The sequence below is a fragment of the Nerophis lumbriciformis genome, linkage group LG11 (assembly GCF_033978685.3).
Source record: "Nerophis lumbriciformis linkage group LG11, RoL_Nlum_v2.1, whole genome shotgun sequence".
NCBI lineage: Eukaryota > Metazoa > Chordata > Actinopteri > Syngnathiformes > Syngnathidae > Nerophis > Nerophis lumbriciformis.
The window spans coordinates 1,317,050-1,339,481 of record NC_084558.2 but is presented as its reverse complement, the minus strand read 5'-3'; the positions used below and the strand labels follow the sequence as shown (position 1 = coordinate 1,339,481).

General features: G+C 41.4%; 1 protein-coding gene across 1 annotated transcript; it reads left to right on the top strand.

Moving 5' to 3' along the window:
• The first annotated feature begins 1,246 nt into the window (after positions 1-1,246).
• On the top strand, positions 1,247-22,432 carry LOC133610927 (receptor-type tyrosine-protein phosphatase H-like). Its single transcript, XM_061967697.1, has 17 exons — positions 1,247-1,340; positions 8,482-8,584; positions 8,650-8,919; positions 9,002-9,265; positions 9,349-9,594; positions 12,527-12,760; positions 12,835-13,098; positions 13,173-13,269; positions 13,345-13,395; positions 14,017-14,215; positions 14,286-14,376; positions 14,446-14,516; positions 18,095-18,229; positions 19,768-19,890; positions 21,864-22,024; positions 22,101-22,236; positions 22,382-22,432. The coding sequence occupies exons 1-17, from the start codon at positions 1,275-1,277 to the stop codon at positions 22,430-22,432; spliced, it is 2,562 nt and encodes an 853-aa protein (XP_061823681.1). The 5' UTR covers positions 1,247-1,274.

Genomic DNA, 22,432 nt, shown 5'->3' with positions numbered 1-22,432 from the left:
AAAAAAGAAAAAAATATATATATATTTCTTGTGCGGCCCGATACCAATCGATCCACGGACCAGTACCGGGCCGCGGCCCGGTGGTTGGGGACCACTGAGGTAAACAACCAACAGTATGTCAGAAAGCTAGCTAAAACGGTACACATATTCATAATATAGTATACATTTTAACTGACCTTTATTTTACTATTTTGTAACCCTGCTTAAAAAAAAATCACTGAACAAAAAGTATGAATAAGGTAGTGAACTGCAACAGATTCCCGTGTTTGCAATAACGTTATAACGTTAGCAGTGAGTTTACAGCCTCACTGATTTAACTACACAGCAAATAAAAGTCACGTTACTTAGCCAATAAACGTTATCTTACATTCAAAACTTACCGTTCTTTGTGCAACTTTAAATGCCGGACGAAGTTGGAAGTTGTTGCCTCTCCATCAGTAATTTTCGAACCGCATGTGTTGCATACTGCAAACCGTTTTGTGTTGACCACCTCGTAATTTTTATACCCAAACAAAATTATTTTAGGTATCATTTTTTGTTCACTGGCGTGTGGTTTGGACATGTCTTCTTCGTTGGTTGTCCTGCAATTTGATTGGATGAATGCTGTGTGATGAAAACAAAGTAGATCTAATTTGATTGGCTGTTGTACTGAGAGCACACCAGCTGACACACGCAACGCTGATAGACAAGTACACAATGAAAAATACGGAGCGCTCCCGAATAACTTTTTCATCTTTGGGTTTTGGGGAAAGTAGCAAGTCATGTCAAGTCATGTCAATTCAAAAGGCTCAAGTCCAAGTGAAGTCACAAGTCATTGATGTTAAAGTCTAAGTCGAGTTGCAAGTCTTTTTACATTTTGTCAAGTCGAGTCTAAAGTCATCAAATTCATGACTCGAGTCTGACTCGAGTCCAAGTCATGTGACTCGAGTCCACACCTCTGCCGTAAAGTCTCTATACCAGGGGTCGGCAACCCGCGGCTCTAGAGCCGTATGCGGCTCTTTAGCGCCGCCCTCGTGGCTCTCTGGAGCTTTTTCAAAAATGTATGAAAAGTTGAGGGGACATTGTTTTTAATTTTTTTTTTATATGGTTTCTGTAGGAGGACAACATGACACAAACCTCCATAAATGTTATAAAGCACACTGTTTATATTAAACATGCTTCACTGATTCCAGTATTTGGCGAGCGCCGTTTTGTCCTACTAATTTTGGTGGTCCTAGAACTCACCGCAGTTTGTTTACATGTATAACTTTCTCCGACTTTCTCGGACGTGTTTTATGCCACTTCTTTTTCTGTCTCATTTTGTCCACCACACTTTTAACGTTGTGCATGAATCCACAAAGGTGAGTTTTGTTGATGTTATTGACTTGTGTGGAGTGCTAATCAGACATATTTGGTCACTGCATGACTGCAAGCTAATCGATGCTAACATGCTATTTAGGCTAGCTATATGTACATATTGCATCATTATGCCTCATTTGTAGCTATATTTGAGCTCATTTAGTTTCCTTTAAGTAATCTTAATTCAATTTATATCTCATGACACACTATCTGTATCATCTGTATGTAATATGGCTTTTAATTTTTTGCGGCTCCAGACAGATTTGTTTTTGTATTTTTGGTCCAATTTGGCTCTTTCAGCATTTTGGGTTGCCGACCCCTGCCCTATACCAAGGGTCGGCAACCCAAAATGTTGAAAGAGCCATATTGGACCAAAAATACAAAAAAAAAAAAAAAAAAAAATCTGTCAGGAGCTGCAAAAAATGAAAAGCTGTATATTAGTGTTATATATTTACCATGAATTGATTAATGTGGACAGGTTGTCAAGTTGAAAAACGTATTCGGGTGTTACCATTTAGTGGTCAATTGTACGGAATATGTACTTGAGTGGAGTTGAAGTTGTTCTCTTATTTTGGAAAACCTTGTTACATTGTTAAATGCATCCAGCGGGGCATCACAACAAAATTAGGCATAATAATGTGTTAATTCCACGACTGTATATATCGGTATCGGTTGATATCGGAATCGGTAATTAAGAGTTGGACAATATCGGAATATCGGCAAAAAAGCCATTATCGGACATCTCTAATTCTGACGTTGATTTGATCATTGAAATTATGCATCATAATGTGTTAATTCCACGACTGTATATATCGGTATCGGTTGATATCGGAATCTGTAATTAAGAGTTGGACAATATCGGAATATCGGATATCGGCAAAAAAGTCATTATCGGACATCTCTAATTCTGACGTTGATTTGATCATTGAAATTAGGTATAATAATTTGTTAATTCCACGACTGTATATATCGGTATCGGTTGATATCGGAATCGGTAATTAAGAGTTGGACAATATCGGAATATTGGATATCGGTAAAAAAGCCATTATCGGACATGTCTAATTCTGACGTTGATTTGATCATTGAAATTTGGTCATTTCCCAACAAATATTTTACAACACAAATACAACGTTGAAACAACATGCTTTTTGACAACGTTTATTCAATGTCAGCTTGTGACGTTGATTTGACAATTGAAATTTGGTCATTTCCTAACCATTCAATCAATTAAACAAAGATTACTTGTCTTAATCACAAATGTCTCAAAGGGCTGCGCAAGCCACAACGACAATCCTCGGCTCAGATGCCACAACACAACCAACAACGGGGATCCAATGTTGGATACCAACGTTTTCTCAATTTACAAATACAACTATTTTGCAATGTTGTTTCAAAGTCCGTTTTTAAAGGACTTCAACGTTGTATCAATGTCTTGTGCCTGTGTTTAAACATGATCAACGCGACAAACTTTTGTGATTAAAGGCCTACTGAAACCCACTACTATACCTACCACACAGTCTGATAGTTTATACATCAATGATGAAATCTTAACATTGCAACACATGCCAATACGGCCGGGTTAGCTTACTAAAGTGCAATTTGAAATTTTGCGCGAAATATCCTGCTGAAAACGTCTCGGTATGATGACGCCGGCACGTGACGTCACGGATTGTAGAGGACATTTTGGGACAGCATGGTGGCCAGCTATTAAGTCGTCTGTTTTCATCGCAAAATTCCACAGTATTCTGGACATCTGTGTTGGTGAATCTTTTGCAATTTGTTCAATGAACAATGGAGGCAGCAAAGAAGAAAGCTGTAGGTGGGAAGCGGTGTATTGCGGGCGGCTGCAGCAACACAAACACAGTCGGTGTTTTATTGTTTACATTCCCGAAAGATGACAGTCAAGCTTTACCATTGGCCTGTGGAGAACTGGGACAACAGAGACTCTTACCAGGAGGACTTTGAGTTGGATGCGCAGACGCGGTACCGTGAGTACGCATGCAGCTGTGGCTTCCAAACATTTGATCGCTTGCCCGTACGTGCGTGCCGCTATGTGCATGTCACGTACGTAACTTTGGGGACTTTGGGGAAATATATGTGCTGTATGAACTTTGGGGAGGTGAACGGTACTTTGGGCTGTGGGATTGAGTGTGTTGTGCAGGTGTTTGAGTTGTATTGGCGGGTTATATGGACGGGAGGGGGGAGGTGTTTGTTATGCGGGATTAATTTGTGGCATATTAAATATAAGCCTGGTTGTGTTGTGGCTAATATAGTATATACAGTATATGTCTTGTGTTTATTTACAGTTCTAGTCATTCCCAGCTGAATATCAGGTCCCACCCGCCTCTCACAGCATCTTCCCTATCTGAATCGCTCCCACTGCCCTCTAGTCCTTCACTCTCACTTTCCTCATCCACGAATCTTTCATCCTCGCTCAAATTAATGGGGAAATGGTCGCTTTCTCGGTCCGAATCTCTCTCGCTGCTGGTGGCCATGATTGTAAACAATGTGCGGATGTGAGGAGCTCCACAACCTTGTGACGTCACGGGCATATCGTCTGCTACTTCCGGTACAGGCAAGGCTTTTTTATCAGCGACCAAAAGTTGCGAACTTTATCGTCGATGTTCTCTACTAAATCAAAAATATGGCAATATCGCGAAATGATCAAGTATGACACATAGAATGGACCTGCTATCCCCGTTTAAATAAGAAAATCGCATTTCAGTAGGCCTTTGAGCACACAAGTTAAAGCGTTAACTTTATTAATTAAAACATATTTTTGTGCGTTTATTGTTTTACATTAATATACAATGAGGTTGCATGTCTATACTGTACCTGTCCTGTGATTGACTGGTGACCAGTCCAGGGTGTGTCCTGCCTCTACTCAAAGTCATCTTGGATAGGCTGCAGCTCACCCGTCACCCTAACGAAGGCAAGCCGTATAAACAAAAAGGATGGATGGAAATAAATAACAACAATAAAATGTTGTAAGCATAATAGTTTTTTTACATTCTTAAAGGATGAATACTAATTATTTGTAGAGTCTAAAACTATTGTATTGTTGATGGTTAGGGTGCACACTTCCTCAGAGAAGATAGGCACACAGTTATTTCCTCAATTTGACTCATAAAAATTGCTTTCATATTGAAGGATTGACATGCACGTGCATATGTTCACACGGAAGTAGCAGGCATAGCAAAGGTCGAAGTGGTTGTAAAAGGGGAGAAGCAGAAGGAGAGCCTTGCAAACATGTCAAGTGGACAAGAGTTTACCAGAGGAGGGCGCGGTCAGGCATTGAATTAAAAGACAACACCTCTGGAATGAAGTTAATACTGAGACTCTCTCGTCAACCTCTATTGCTATTTTTGTCAGCAAACCCGATGTGACTCTTGTAAACTCAAAGAAGCCATTAAAAAAATGACAGCGATTACGATCACCTTCGCTCACCTGCTGCTTTGTGTCTACCTGAGTCTACTTTGGGTAAGTTTGCTGATCACACACATTTATTCACTGCATGTCAAAATGTTACATGTAAGGTCAGTGACAGACTCGGTCATCTATTTTCACCTACAGAAATGACACCATGCATGAGGAAGTGAAAATGACGTACAGTACATTAACAATATATGGTCTAATTGTACTTTATATATTCCTAAACCATATTTAATAATTGTATTTGTATAGTGAAGTGAATTATATTTATTTAGCGCTTTTCTCTAGTGACTCAAAGCGATTTACATAGTGAAACCCAATATCTAAGTTACATTTAAACCAGTGTGGGTGGCACTGGGAACAGGTGGGTAAAGTGTCTTGCCCAAGGACACAACGGCAGTGACTAGGATGGCGAAAGCGGGAATCGAACCTGGAACCCTCAAGTTACTGGCACGGCCACTCTACCAACCGAGCTATACCGCCCCAATAGTTATAGTTATTTGAACGTACTGGTGTCAACACTAGGCACAACTGCACCATCCAACTAGTAGACATGGTTATTGAGCTGCATGTCAACACATTAAAAACAGCTCTCAGTATAAAGCAGTGGCGTACAGCGACAAACTCCTTCACAATGTCCCAGTACAATTCATGTTTCCCCTCGGTGAACCGCAGCTCCCCAATGCAGGCAGCACTCATGCAGCCCCATACTATAACGCTACTGCCACTTGAGGTAATCGTCTTAATAGTAAAGTGTTTGCAGATATTAGGCTTTTTTTTGTCTTGAAATGAGCAAAATAAATCTGCTAAAGGAACAAGTCAAAATTGTCTTTGTAAAATTACTTGAAATAAGACAATATATTTCAGCTTTAAAAACTTAAAAGTGATCTTGAAATGAGCAATTACAACTAGGAGTGTCCGATAATATCGGACTGCCGATATTATCAGTATCGGTTTCAAAATTATCGGTATCGGTTTCAAAAAGTAAAATATATGACTTTTTAAAACGCCGCTGTGTACACGGACGTAGGGAGAAGTACAGAGCGCCAATAAACCTGAAAGGCATTTCCTTTTCGTGCCGGCCCAGTCACATAATATCTACAGCTTTTCACACACACAAGCACATACTTGATAAACAGCAATACAGGTCACACTGAGGGTGGCCGTATAAACAACTTTAACACTGTTACAAATATGCGCCACACTGTGAACCCACGCCAAACAAGAATGACAAACACATTTCGGGAGAACATCCGCACCGTAACACAACATAAACACAACAGAACAAATACCCAGAACCCCTTGCAGCACTAACTCTTCTGGGACGCTACAATATACACCCCTCCCCCCACCTCAAATCCGCCCCCCCCAACCGCGGCCGCCCACCTCAACCTCCATGTCCCAAATTCCAAGCTGCTGTTTTGAGGCATGTTAAAAAAAAATAATGCACTTTGTGACTTCAATAATAAATATGGCATTGCCATGTTGGCATTTTTTTCCATAACTTGAGTTGATTTATTTTGGAAAACCTTGTTACATTGTTTAATGCATCCAGCGGGGCATCACAACAAAATTAGGCATAATAATGTGTTAATTCCACGACTGTATATATTGGTATCGGTTGATATCGGTATCGGTAATTAAGCGTTGGACAATATTGGAATATCAGATATCAGCAAAAAAGCCATTATCGGACATCTCTAATTACAACTTATTAATAGCTATACTTAATAGTATTGTGAAGTTTTGTGTCGTATAACAAACTTGTGATGCTCAAAAGTAGTTTTTTTTCCTCAGAAGATCTATTGCCTAAAAACAAGTTGTTATGTCCATCCATCCATCCATTTTATCCGAGGTTGGGGCGCGGGGCCAGCAGCCTAAGCAGAAAAGCCCAGACTTCCCTCTCCCCAGCCACTTGGTCCAGCTCCTCCCAGGGGATCCCAAGGCGTTCCCAGGCCAGCCGAGAGACATAGTCTTCCCAACGTGTCCTGGGTCTTCCCCGTGGCCTCCTACCATTCGGACGTGCCGTAAACACCTCCCAAGGGAGGCGTTCGGGTGGCATCCTGACCAGATGCCCGAACCACCTCATCTGGCTCCTCTCGATGTGGAGGAGCAGCAAATTTACTTTGAGCTCCTCCCGGATGACAGAGCTTCTCACCCTATCGCTAAGGGAGAGCCCCGCCACCCGGTGGAGGAAACTCATTTCGGCCGCTTGTACCCGTGATCTTGTCCTTTCGGTCATAACCCAAAGCTCATGACCATAGGTGAGGATGGTAACGTAGATCGACCGGTAAATTGAGAGCTTTGTCTTCCGGCTCAGCTCCTTCTTCACCACAACGGATCGATACAGCGTCCGCATTACTGAAGACGCCGCATTGCCGGCGGTAAGTCGGACCCGTTTCCAGTGAGGGTTGGACTCTGCCAAGGCTGCCCTTTGTCATCGATTCTGTTCATTATTTTTATGGACAGAATTTCTAGGCGCAGTCAAGGCGTTGAGGGGATCCAGTTTGGAGGCTGCAGGATTAGGTCTGCTTTTTGCAGATGATGTGGTCCTGATGGCTTCATCTGGCCAGGATCTTCAACTCTCACTGGATCGGTTCGCAGCCGAGTGTGAAGCGACTGGGATGAGAATCAGCACCTCCAAGTCTGAGTCCATGGTTCTCGCCCGGAAAAGGGTGGAGTGCCATCTCCGGGTTGGGGAAGAGATCTTGCCCCATGTGGAGGAGTTCAAGTACCTCGGAGTCTTGTTCGCGAGTGAGGGAATAGTGGATCGTGATCGACCAGCGGATCGGTGCGGCGTCTTCAGTAATGCGGACGCTGTATCGATCCGTTGTGGTGAAGAAGTCATGTCTCACTGAAAAATACTATTCAGGGGATTGTGACTTGTATTAAGTTTGTTTACATATTTTGACTCAAAATTAGACGTATATTCTTGTTGAAATTGTGAGTTTTTCCAGTGTACAAGCTGTACACTGACTACTCTAAAGTTTATTTTCTGTAGTAGTAAGGTGTGTACTATGTACACCGTATTTTTCGGAGTATAAATCGCAGTTTTTTTCATAGTTGGGGAGCGACTTATACTCTGGAGCGACTTATGTGTGAAATTATTAACACATTACCGTAAAATATCAAATTATATTATTTAGCTCATTCACGTAAGAGACTAGACGTATAAGATTTCATGGGATTTAGCGATTAGGAGTGACAGATTGTTTGGTAAACGTATAGCATGTTCTATATGTTATAGTTATTTGAATGGCGCATACCATATGTTACGTTAACATACCAGGCACGTTCTCAGTTGGTTATTTATGCCTCATATAACGTACATTTATTCAGCCTGTTGTTCACTATTCTTTATTTATTTTAAATTGCCTTTCAAAAGTCTATTTTTGGTGTTGGGTTTTATCAAATAAATTTCCCCCAAAAATGCGACTTATCTCCAGTGCGATTTATATATGTTTTTTTTCTTCTTTATTGTGCATTTTTGGCCGGTGCGACTTATACTCCAGTGCGACTTATACTCAGAAAAATACGGTACTCACTTTTGGGATATCAAGTTTAATGATCACAACTGAGCTGAAGGCAACATTTACAATTTAGCCTTTCAATTTGGTATCTCAAATGTGTTTGATATCTCAAGTAGTTAATATAACAGATTCCAGTACAAGTTTTGATTTCCTATTTACAGTTATTTATTATGTTTTTAAGGGCGTTACCGCTCAAGAACCAATGACGCACTCAACAGCGAGCAGTGCAGAAATAACAACAGGGATAACAACGGTGATTTCCCCCACCTTGACGACAAACCAGCGTGCGTATTAACTGTTGCCTTCACCCCCGAGCCTTTTTAGCTGCTAAACTCTTTCGTCTCATTAGCGCCGGACAATGTTCAAGAGGTGACGGTGCAGGAGCAGAGCGAAACCAGTATAACACTCCAGTGGGAAAAGTTGAACAACATTTCCACATACTTCCTACAATATGGCCTTCACGGCGGTGAAAAGGAGGAGCGGGTTAATGCTTCGTCGGGTCAGTTGTTGGTCAAGCATGTGGTTACCCATCTGACTGCTGGAAGAAAATACCAATTCAGGCTCATCTCCGAACTCATGGGCGCCAACAGCAGTGGATACATATTTTCTGCTCCCACTGGTAGGTTGTCTTACATTCTTTGAACAAAACGATATCTGCTTTGCCAAATTGTGTCCATGCACCAAATTTGCTTCTCTTTCAGCCCCTGAGGATGTCAAAAATGTGGATGTGGTGACCCAGACTGAAAGCAGCATTACTCTGTCATGGGACAAGGTTGGCAATATCTCAACATACACCCTACAATGTGTCGACTGCAACATAACAAAAGAAGACATGAGTTTTGGAAGGAAAGCGGTGGTTATGCGTGAGGTTTCTTCGCTCGCTGCTGGGAAAAGATACAATTTCACTCTCATCACCGTGTTTGAGAACGTTACCAGCACCGGATTCACGTTTGCCGCCTCAACAGGTACGAAGCCTTGCCAATACAGTACTATTCTATATAATATCTCCTGAGCGCTTGCTTCAATTCAAGTGTTTCGTCTACATCAGTGCCCTCAATGGTGGCTGTGGTCAACGTGACTGAGCGTTCAGACACCAGTTTGACTCTGGCATGGGAGAAGATGGATGCCCAGTGGACCTACTTGCTTCACATTTACGGCACAAATGTCACAGTCAAATCGTCAGATGTCTCCCACTCCTTCACGTCTCTGCAACCTGGAACGGAGTATCCATTCACTGTGATCACAATGTTCTCTGGGCTCAACAGCACCGCTTATACAGGCTTCTCTGTAACAGGTACTGCAAGTTTGATTGATTGATTGAGACTTTTATTCGTAGATTGCACAGTGCAGTACATATTCCGTACAATTGACCACTAAATGGTAACACCCGAATAAGTTTTTCAACTTGTTTAACGGGGTCCACGTTAATCAATTCATGGTACAAATATATACGATCAGCATAATACAGTCATCACACAAGTTAATCATCAGAGTACATACATTGAATTATTTACATTATTTACAATCCGGGGGGTGGGATCTGGAGGGGGTTTGGGGCCGGGGGGTTAGGTTTGGTTGATATCAGCACTTCAATCATCAACAATTATATCATCAGAGAAATGGACATTGAAACAGTGTAGGTCTGACTTGGTAGGATATGTACAGCGAGCAGTGAACATAGTGAGCTCAGAAAGCATAAGAACAAGTATATACATTTGATTATTTACATTTGATTATTTACAATCCGGGGAGGTGGGATGTGGTGGGGGGAGGGTGTTAGTCTAGGGTTGTAGTTGCCTGGAGGTGTTCTTTTAGTGCGGTTTTGATGGAAGGTAGAGATGCCCTTTCTTTTACACCTGTTCGGAGTGCATTCCATGTTGATGTGGCATAGAAGGAGAATGAGTTAAGGCCTTTGTTAGATCGGAATCTGGGTTTAACGTGGTTTGTGGAGCTCCCCCTGGTGTTGTGGTTATGGCGGTCATTTACGTTATGGAAGTAGTTTGACATGTACTTCGGTATCAGGGAGGTGTATCGGATTTTATAGACTAGGCTCAGTGCAAGTTATTTTACTCTGTCTTCCACCCTGAGCCAGCCCACTTTGGAGAAGTGGGTAGGAATCTGGGGTGGAAAGTGGAAGTATACACTTAATTTTGTTAGGAACCGTATTAAACCCACTACGGGCAGAACAAACTGGTTAGAGAAAAGATAGGGTGCAATTATCATCTATGTTGCTGCTTCTTGATCTTAGCGCTGCTTTCGATACCGTCGATCATAATATTTTATTAGAGCGTATCAAAACACGTATTGGTATGTCAGACTTAGCTTTGTCGTGGTTTAACTCTTATCTTACTGACAGGATGCAATGCGTCTCCCATAATAATGTGACCTCGGACTATGTTAAGGTAACGTGCGGAGTTCCTCAGGGTTCGGTTCTTGGCCCTGCACTCTTTAGTATTTACATGCTGCCGCTAGGCGACATCATACGCAAATACGGTGTTAGCTTTCATTGCTATGCTGATGACACCCAACTCTACATGCCCCTAAAGCTGACCAACACGCCGGATTGTAGTCAGCTGGAGGCGTGTCTTAATGAAATTAAACAATGGATGTCCGCTAACTTCTTGCAACTCAACGCCAAGAAAACGGAAATGCTGATTATCGGTCCTGCTAAACACCGACATTTATTTAATAATACCACCTTAACATTTGACAACCAAACAATTACACAAGGCGAATCAGTAAAGAATCTGGGTATTATCTTCGACCCAACTCTCTCTTTTGAATCACACATTAAGAGTGTTACTAAAACGGCCTTCTTTCATCTCCGTAATATCGCTAAAATTCGTTCTATTTTATCCACTAGCGACGCTGAGATCATTATTCATGCGTTCGTTACGTCTCGTCTCGACTACTGTAACGTATTATTTTCGGGTCTCCCTATGTCTAGCATTAAAAGATTACAGTTGGTACAAAATGCGGCTGCTAGACTTTTGACAAGAACAAGAAAGTTTGATCATATTACGCCTATACTGGCTCACCTGCACTGGCTTCCTGTGCACTTAAGAAGTGACTTTAAGGTTTTACTACTTACGTATAAAATACTACACGGTCTAGCTCCGTCCTATCTTGTCGATTGCATTGTACCATATGTCCCGGCAAGAAATCTGCGTTCAAAGAACTCCGGCTTATTAGTGATTCCCAGAGCCCAAAAAAAGTCTGCGGGCTATAGAGCGTTTTCTATTCGGGCTCCAGTACTATGGAATGCCCTCCCGGTAACAATTAGAGATGCTACCTCAGTAGAAGCATTTAAGTCCCATCTTAAAACTCATTTGTATACTCTAGCCTTTAAATAGCCCCCCTGTTAGACCAGTTGATCTGCCGTTTCTTTTCTTTTCTCCTCTGCTCCCCTTTTCCTTGAGGGCGGGGGGGCACAGGTCCGGTGGCCATGGATGAAGTGCTGGCTGTCCAGAGTCGGGACCCGGGGTGGACCGCTCGCCTGTGCATCGGCTGGGAACATCTCTACGCTGCTGACCCGTCTCCGCTCGGGATGGTGTCCTGCTGGCCCCACTATGGACTGGACTCTTACTATTATGTTGGATCCACTATGGACTGGACTCTCACAATATTATGTCAGACCCACTCGACATCCATTGCTTTCGGTCTCCCCTAGAGGGGGGGGGTTACCCACATATGCGGTCCTCTCCAAGGTTTCTCATAGTCATTCACATCGACGTCCCACTGGGGTGAGTTTTTCCTTGCCCGTATGTGGGCTTTGTACCGAGGATGTCGTTGTGGCTTGTGCAGCCCTTTGAGACACTTGTGATTTAGGGCTATATAAATAAAGATTGATTGATTGAATTAAACAAGGCTAGCATATTTATAGGAGGTGTAGAAACTTGGATTTGGGTATTTTAAAATTGAGTGTACATTTTGGGTTGAAATGTATTATTTGTTGTTCAAATGTAATTATTTTTTAGTTGTATTAATATTTTTTTTTTGCAAAGTTACTGTTATTTTTTTGGTTAAAGTTAAACAAAAAATATTATTTCCGTTTTTTTGTTCAGATTGAGTATACATTTGCAATGATCCATATTAAATTTAGTTTCCATGTACACGAATGCAAAACATATTTCTCAATCAACCAGATATTTTCCCCAAAGAGCTGAATTGAACTGCACCACTCTGTGTACACATGACTCTTCCCGACAATATTGTTTGCATTTCAGCCATTAACTGCACCAACGAGCCCTGGCATGTCACAACATCATCCATCCAAGGAGCGATCGAGGGCTTATTTACAAGCGCAACCGCCTCCAATGGCTCTCACTCTCATGTCAGTGCAACAGGAAGTCAAACGGTGTCCTTTTCAGGACTATATCCGGGCGCGACATACAACGTGTCACTCCAGTATGAAAGGAATTCCACTCACTTAGTGCAGTGCCGGCACCAACTGACAACCAGTAAGTACTAAACTGGTTCATCGCTCTGTACTCACATTGTTTTTGTAATGCATCTTCTTTCCACTTCCATTTAGTTCCGCCGGATTTAACTGCTCACTGCAACTACTGGGACTCAGGCTATTCTGTCTTTATCGTCTGGGATAAGCCAGACGGATTGTGGAGTGCTGTGGAGGTTAATGTGAGTGGAAAAACGTGCCTAGTGGATGATATCGGACAACAACATGTCAAGATACCTGGTTTCCAACCTGCGAGAACCTACGGGGTGTCTCTATCGTCATTGTCAGGAAGGATGATGAGGTCCAAAGCGTACGTTTTTCACTGTTCTACTGATCCGCGTGGTGAGTTCAAATGTAATTGTTTACTTGTTTATACTTTTTTTTAGAGATTTTAGTCTGGATTTGTATCATTCTAGGGGTCATTGCAGCATCAGTCGTCTCTATCCTGCTTATCGGCGTCCTGGTGTGTGTGACAGTGTTTATTTTAATGAAACGACCAAATGGTATCATCAGGTTGGTGCGCACAGACTCACAAACGCTTCTTCGCTTGTGTCAGAAGTGTGAGAGTCATCCTTTTGCTTCTTTCAGGAGGAAAAAGTCTTTCCTTGACGGTGTCACCGTTTCAACTCACAAAGTCATGTAAGATTGAGCTATTAGCCATAAATTACAAGTAGAGAAATTGTAAGAAGCAATAATAAACTGACAGAAGTATTATTGAAAAGTAGCCTTTGAAATCAGACATTTTTTTGCCTATTCTAATCAGAATTAGAATCAGAAGTACTTTATTAATCCCCGAGGGGAAATTAAGATTTTCAGCACAATCCCATTCAAGAGCAGACAAACATTACAGTGAGACAGAAGACCAGGTCGGACAAAAACCGAAGCAAACCCAAGTACTTTGTTCCAGACACCTACAAGTGCTGGCACTGGCAAAAGGCACAACGACTGAGTCACCAGTTAAGATTATTTCTTTGGAATGAAACGCCCAGTGTTTACTGGGGCAAACGTGTTTTTCCGCTAAAAACCGAATCATACGAAACGTGGGTCATGGGAAATGCGAGGTTTTACTGTGTTGTGTGAAGGCAGGGAGACAAACATAACCCACTAATAATGTCCAAAATTCTTGTTGTGTGTAAGTATTACAACTTGATCCGTTTTCTAGATGAAGCTCAAAATGCATCAATGATGTCACGGCATCGCCTCAAAGCATGTCCATTCATTTGGCTCTGATGTCATCCCTATGATACAAAAAACTCACAGGGGACGTCTTGGCGCGATGTATGGCGAATCGCCAATATCCGAACACTCACGCATGGGATCCGCTTCTTCCTATATTATGAACAACAAGGTAAAATGCTTGTTCTACTCTTTCTCCAGAGATATTCCTCTTGCAAAGTTTCCCGCACACTTTTACAGTTTAAGCATGGATAAGAACCAAGGTTTCATTGAGGAATATGAGGTGATCAAACACTGTAGAACAGGTTTTCTGACTGTGTTTAGCTGTCTGACACTCCCGTTTTTCCACGCAGTGTCTTGCTCTTGTTGGCACGGATCAAATGCAAAATGCTGCTCTGATGCCTGACAACTCTGACAAGAATCGCTTCACTAACGTCCTGCCGTGTAAGGGTGTGATTGATGATCGCTGTTACAAAACAACACGTTGAAAACCTAACTCTTATCTTCTTCCAGATGACTGGTGCAGGGTGAAGCTACAAACCACAAATGGCATGTCTGACTACATCAATGCCTCTTACATACCGGTGAGTACTACGAAACACAAAACCAGTGTAGTTGGCACATTGTGTAAATCCTGAATTAAAACGCAATACAGTGATTTGCAAATCCTTTTCAACTTATGTTCAATTGAATAGACTGCAAATACAAGATATTTAATGTTCAAACTGAGAAACTTTTTTTTTTTTTGGCAAATAATCATTAACTTAGAATTTAATGGCAGCAACACATTGCAAAAAAGTTGGCACACGGGCATTTTCACCACTGTGTGACATGGCCTTTCCTTTTAACAAGCCTCAGTAAACGTTTGGGAACTAAGGAGACCAATTTTTGAAGCTTTTCAGGTGGAATTATTTCCCATTCTTGCTTGATGTACAGCTTAAGTTGTTCAACACATTTTCAATGGGAGACAGGTCTGGACTACAGGCAGGCCAGTCTCGTACCCGCACTCTTTTACTATGAAGCCACGCTGTTGTAACACGTGGCTTGGCATTGTCTTGCTGAAATAAGCAGGGGCGTCCATGATAACGTTGCTTGGATGGCAACAAATGTTGCTCCAAAACTTGTATGTACCTTTCAGTATTAATTGTACCTTCACAGATGTGTAAGTTACCCATGCCATACCATCCCAGATGCTGGCTTTTGAACTTTACGCCGAAAACAGTCCAGATGGTTCTCTTCCACTTTGGACACGATGTCCACAGTTTCCAAAAAAAATTAGAAATGTGGACTTGTCAGACCACAGAACACTTTTCCACTTTGCATCAGTCCATCTTAGATGAGCTTGGGCCCAGCAAAGCCGGTGGCGTTTCTGGGTGCTGTTGATAAATGGCTTTCGCTTTGCATAGTAGAGTTTTAACTTGCACTTATAGATGTAGCGACAAACTGTAGTTGCTGACAGTGGTTTTCTGAAGTGTTCCTGACCCCATGTGGTGATATCCTTTACACACTGATGTCGCTTTCAATGCTATGTGCAGTGATTTCTTCAGATTCTCTGAACCTTTTGATGATATTACAGACCTTAGATGGTGAAATCCTTAAATTCCTTGCAATAGCTCGTTGAGAATTGTTGTTATTAAACTGTTCGACAATTTGCATACGCATTTGTTCACAAAGTGGTGACCCTCTCCCCATCCTTGTTTGTGAATGACTGAGCATTTCGTGGAAGATGCTTTTATAGCCAATCATGGCACCCACCTGTTCACCTGTGGGATTTTCCAAATAAATGTTTGATGAGCATTCCTCAACTTCCATCCATCCATTTTGTACCGCTTGTCCCTTTTTCTGGGTCGTGGGGGGTGCTGGAGCCTATCTCAGCTGTATTCAGGCGGTAGGCGGGGTACACCCTGGACTTTCATAGTCTTTTTTGCCACTTGTGCCAGCTTTTTTTAAACATGTTGTAGGCATCAAATTCCAAATGAGCTAATATTTGCAAAAAATAACGTTTTCCAGTCCGAACGTTAAGTATCTTGTCTTTGCAGTCTATTCAATTGAATATAGGTTGAAAAGGATTTGCAAATCATTGTATTCTGTATTTATTTACGATTTACACAATGTGCCAACTTTACCGGTTTTAGGGTTTGTAATTTAAATTGACTATAAATTGATGATAAAAGTAGCTGTAAAATAAAAGTTTTCTATTAACCAAAGTGTTCTGCATTTGAAACTGATTGTATATATTTAGCATGTTAAAAGGTTATTTAAACTACTTTGAACACTAAAGGAATAGAATTCGTTGCCTGTCCCCGCTTCTTAAAATTAAACTTTACAATTAAATATAATAATAATAGCAAATCCTTCAGAACAGTTATATATTTTTTTTATACATCTATGTTTTTCCAGGAGTGCCAAAACTTTTAAACTTTGGGCCAACATTGGGTTAATAGAATTTGGCTGGGAAATTTCTTTGCATGTGTGTGAGTGTGTATATATTAAAATTATATATATATATATATATATATATATATATATATATATATATATATATATATATGTATGTGTGAGAAAAAAATCACAAGACTATTTCATCTCTACAGGCCTGTTTCATGAGGGGGGGTACCCTCAATCATCAGGAGATTTTAATGGGAGCATTCGCATACCATGGTTTATATAGGGCACAGAGTGGGTGGGTACAGGCTGGCCTAGGGGCGTGGTGATTGGCTCATGTGTTACCTAGGAGGTGTTTCCGTCTATGGCGGCATGCTGTTACAATTTCGCTGCGCTTGTTGAGGGATGACAGGTCTGGACGGTAGATGATAAACAGTTTCTCTTTCAAGCATAGGTTGCATCTTTTATTACCACTATTGTAAGGTGTGCTGGATGCAAGAATTTGCCATGTTATTGAATATTCAACATTATTGTCTTTGAGGTCCCAAATGTGTTTGCTGAGTTCTGTGGTATTTCGCAGGTTTTTGTTCCTGAAAGAAGCCTTGTGATTGTTCCATCTGGTTTTGAATTCTCCCTCGGTTAATCCTACATATGTGTCGGATGTGTTAATGTCCTTGCGTATTACCTTAGATTGGTAGACAACTGATGTTTGTAAGCACCCCCCGTTGAGAGGGCAATCAGGTTTCTTTCGACAGTTACAGCCTTTGGAGTCGCTCTGTCTGGGGGCCGACGGCTCATTTGCAATTGTTTTGTTGTGGTTTGAGATGATTTGTCGTATATTGTTCATGCAGCTGTAGCTCAATTTAATGTTGTTCTTGTTGAATACTTTTCTTAGGTTGTTGTCTTTGGGAAAGTGTTTGTCAATCAGATTGAGGAATTTGTGTCCAATGTTCGTTGAGACGTTTTTGCTGTATGGGGGGTTGTACCAGATGATGTCGTTTTGTTTTCTGTTCTTTTTTGGCTGGTTTCCTGGCGTGGGTTCATAGGTGAGGGTGAAATTGTATCCGCTTTCATCAAGGGCTTTTTGGTACGGGGGGGTTGCTTGGTCAAATTCAGCTTTGCTAGATGACAGCATCGATAGCCTTTTATTGATTCCGGTAGGTATTCTTTTCGTGGTGGTGGGTGGGTGGTTGCTGTCATGGTGCACGTATTGGAGTGTTGTGTTGGGTTTCGTGAATGGTTGGTAGCTGTTATATATATATATATATATATATATATATATAAGGGAATAAGCGGTAGACAATAGATGGATATATATATATATATATATATATATATATATATATATATATATATATATATATATATATATATAGTCGAGGTTTCTGTGGTTTATCCGTTATACAGTGCTCAATACCAGGGTAGAGCGGAATATACGTTAGGTCAGGAAAAAACACATTTTAAAATCCCCTGAAGAGCAGAGAAACCTGCGAAACAAGCTTGAAAGGGATGAAATAGCCTCTGTGTTTTTTCCTCACCTCCCAGGGGGTGAACGAGGGGATGGGTCAAATGCAGAGGAAGGTCACGTTTCACCACACCTAGTGTGTGTGTGACAATCATTGGTACTATAACTTTACTTTATATATATATACTTTTTGACTTCACAAACGAAAAGGCTTTAAGTCATTCCTGGGCCAGATTTGGCCTGTTGGCCGCCAGCTATTTCCTTTCCAAGTGAAACAATTCAAACCAGCATGTATATCTATTGCCTTCGCAGGGTTACAGCAGTAGCCGTGAGTACATTGCCACTCAGGGCCCTCTACCCTCCACAGTTAGTGACTTCTGGAGAATGATCTGGGAGCAGAGAGTGAGCGCCATCGTCATGTTGACCAACTGCGTTGAAGGCATGCGGGTGCGTTTAGCGACTAATTCCTACAATAAACCAGAGGTGTCCAAAGTGTGAAATTGCTTTATGGTATTACACTCATTTTACTTTTGCACTAAGCTAAAATATGGCTAAGCACGGTGGTCATCAACCCGTGTCTCCCTGGAGCATTTTTAAAAAAGGATTGAAAATGGAAAAAGATGGGAGGGAAAAAATAATAATATTTTTTTAGTATGTTTTTTGTTTGAGGACAAACATGACACACACCTTCCCAATAGTTAGAAAGCCCACTGTTTAATATGTTTGTGTGTATGCTTCACTGATGAGAGTACTTGGTGAACAAACATCGTTTTGTCCTGCTAATTTTGGCGGTTCTTGAACTCACCATAGTAAATGGTAAATGGGTTATACTTGTATAGCACTTTTCTACCGTCAAAGTACTCAAGCGCTTTGACACTAATTCCACATTCACCCATTCACACACTGATGGCGGGAGCTGCCATGCAAGGCCCTAACCACAACCCATTAGGAGCAAGGGTGAAGTGTCTCGCTCAAGGACACAACGGACGTGACTAGGTTGGTAGAAGGTGGGGATCGAACCAGGAACCTTCAGGTTCCTGCCACGACCACCTCTCCCAACCGCGCCACGTCGTCCCAGTATAGTGTGGACTGTGACGCAACAGCTTGTTTACATGTAACATCTTCCACTCCTTCTTTGTCTCATTTTGTCCACCAAACGTTGTATGCTGTGCGTGAATGCACAAAGCTGTGCTTTGTTGATGTTATTGACTTGTTGGAGTGCTAATCAGGCATATTTGGTCAGTGCATGACTGCAAGCTAATCAATGCTCACATGCTATTTAGGCTAGCTGTATGTACACATTGCATCATTATGCCTCATTTGTAGCTATATTTGAGCTCATTTAATATCCTTTACTTGTATCCTCTTATTGGCTGCATTTCAGATAGTTGTTTGTGTGCCATGTTGTTCCAGACCACAGCAAACATTACCTAGCTTGCCGTAGATTGTAATAAATCTGTTAAAAGAAGACAGCCTGGCGTTTCCTTTAACTTGGAAACAGACATCTATACCTTTGGCCATTAAAAGCCAGTAATTTCCAGGAGTTTTATCTGATTTACTAATGGTTTCTAATGTTGTAAAAATGTGTAGAAAAGATAAAACATTTCAAAATTTCTGTGAACGAAGATTTGCTTCAGCCTGCGACACATAGTCATTTTTATAGTAGGCTATTATAGCTAATATAGACACTTACGTCATGTTGCCTTTATTATAACACTTATATACGACTTTTCATTTTTTGCGGCTCCAGACAAGATTTTATTTTTGGTCCAATATGGCTCTTTCAACGTTTTGGGTTGCTGACCCCTGGCTTAGCATATATTTACCCACATGGGGGTTGGTTTTAACATATTTAATGCACAGAAAGTATTTATGTGGGTGACTGGCTGTTACTTAAAAAAGTTCGGACACCACACCACTACATATAACCGTTAGTTCCACAACAGTATTGAATAAAATACATGTTGTTTTTTTTCTTTCCCCAGACTAAATGTGAACATTACTGGCCTGCACAAAGCAAAAGTTGCTTTCACGGAGAGCTGACCATCACAATCGTATCGGAACAGCAAAAGCCCAACTGGACGTTAAGGGAATTCCATGTGAAACATGTAATCTGATGACCGTATTTTTCTGAGTATAAGTCGCACCGGAGTATAAGTCGCACCTGCCGAAAATGCATAATAAAGAAGGAAAAAAACATATATAAGTCGTACTGGAGTATAAGTCGCATTTTTTGGGGAAATTTATTTGATAAAATCCAACACCAAGAATAGACATTTGAAAGACAATTTAAAGGGGAACATTATCACAATTTCAGAAGGGTTAAAACCATTAAAAATCAGTTCCCAGTGGCTTATTATATTTTTCGAAGTTTTTTTCAAAATTTTACCCATCACGCAATATCCCTAACAAAAGCTTCAAAGTGCCTGATTTTAACCATCGTTATAAACACCCGTCCATTTTCCTGTGACGTCACATAGTGAAGCCAACACAAACAAACATGGCGGAAAGAACAGCAAGCTATAGCGACATTAGCTCGGATTTCAGCGGCTTAAACGATTCAACAGATTACGAATGTATTGAAACGGATGGTTGTAGTGTGGAGGCAGGTAGCGAAAACGAAATTGAAGAAGAAACTGAAGCTATTGAGCCATATCGGTTTGAACCGTATGCAAGCGAAACCGACGAAAACGACACGACAGCCAGCGATCGCCTTCTAACCAACGATTGGTATGTGTTTGTTTGGCATTAAAGGAAACTAACAACTATGAACTAGGTTTACAGCATATGAAATACATTTGGCAACAACATGCACTTTGAGAGTGCAGACAGCCCAATTTTCATCAATTAATATATTCTGTAGACATACCCTCATCCGCGCTCTTTTCCTGAAAGCTGATCTGTCCAGTTTTGGAGTTGATGTCAGCAGGCCAGGGAAGCTAGGGTCGATAGGGGGTTTAGCTCGCTTGTCTGCGGGAACAAACTGCCGCCATTGCTTGCCGTGCTACCGAGGTCCTTTGTCCCTGAATTGCTCACACACTCCGGCAGATTCAATGGGGGTCTGGCGGCAGATTTCTTTGACTTTATCGTTGGAAATGCATCTGCTTTGAGTTTCGCAGGATATCCACACATTCTTGCCATCTCTGTCGTAGCATAGCTTTCGTCGGTAAAGTGTGCGGAACAAACGTCCAATTTCTTGCCACTTTCGCATCTTTGGGCCACTGGTGCAACTTGAATCTGTCCCTGTTCGTGTTGTTACACCCTCCGACAACACACCGACGAGGCATGATGTCTCCAAGGTACGGAAAACAGTCGAAAAAAACGGAAAATAACAGAGCTGATTTGACTCGGTGTTTGAGAAAATGGCGGATTGCTTCCCAATGTGACGTCACAACGCTCCGAGAGCGAATATTAGAAAGGCGTTTAATTCGCCAAAATTCACCCATTTAGAGTTCGGAAATCGGTTAAAAAATATATGGTCTTTTTTCTGCAACATCAAGGTATATATTGACGCTTACATAGGTCTGCTGATAATGTTCCCCTTTAAAATAAATAAAGAATAGTGAACAACAGGCTGAATAAGTGTACGTTATATGAGGCATAAATAACCAACTGGTATGTTAACGTAACATATTATGGTAAGAGTCATTCCAATAACTATAACATATAGAACATGCTATATGTTTACCAAACAATCTGTCACTCCTAATCGCTAAATCCCATGAAATCTTATACGTCTAGTCTCTTACGTGAATGAGATAAATAATATTATTTGATATTTTACGGTAATGTGGTAATAATTTCACACATGAATCGCTCCTGAGTATAAGTCGCACCCCCGGCCAAACTATGAAAAACTGCGACTTATTTTTAATGCTGACGTTAATATAACAGTAAGAGGGGAAGAACAGGGTTTTTTATTTTTTAGATAAAGATGTCATAAAAATGTGTGCTCAATGCAACTTCAACCATCATGTTGGCACTGTCGCAGACTGGTCCAATAAATGTTGAAGAGACTTCACTATTACAATGTTTTTTTTTAATGCTGTACACATTCGCTTGCTAACATGCGTGTTTCCAGAGGAACATACCGGCGGAGAGGATGGTCAAACACTTCCACTTTACTGCTTGGCCTGACCACGGAGTCCCTCAAGGTACGGATGTCCTGATCCAGTTCAGAGGCCTAATTAGGCAGCACATAGAAGCACAAGGGAACAATGCTCCCATTGCAGTTCACTGCAGGTATGGTGCTTCAAAGGACAAATATGTCTGTAATAATAAGATGGGACACAATGAATGCATGATCTTTGTCTTTTAGTGCCGGAGTGGGCCGGACCGGCACCATCATAGCCTTAGATGTTCTGCTTCAGCAGCTGCACAGAGATAGGAAAGTGAACATCAAGGCTTTTGTGCACAAAATGAGACTACAGCGGCCACACATGGTGCAGACGGAGGTAACACAAACGCACACAGACACACACACACACACACACACATGCGCTAGCTATACTCTCACAAGAGTTGCACTGGGCAGGAATACAGTTCACACGCAGGCATGTTCTTTCGACCTTTCAACTTGGACTTCTGCTTTCGTTGCAGTCCCAGTATGTTTTCCTGAACCAGTGCATCTTGAACCAACTGAAGTCTTAA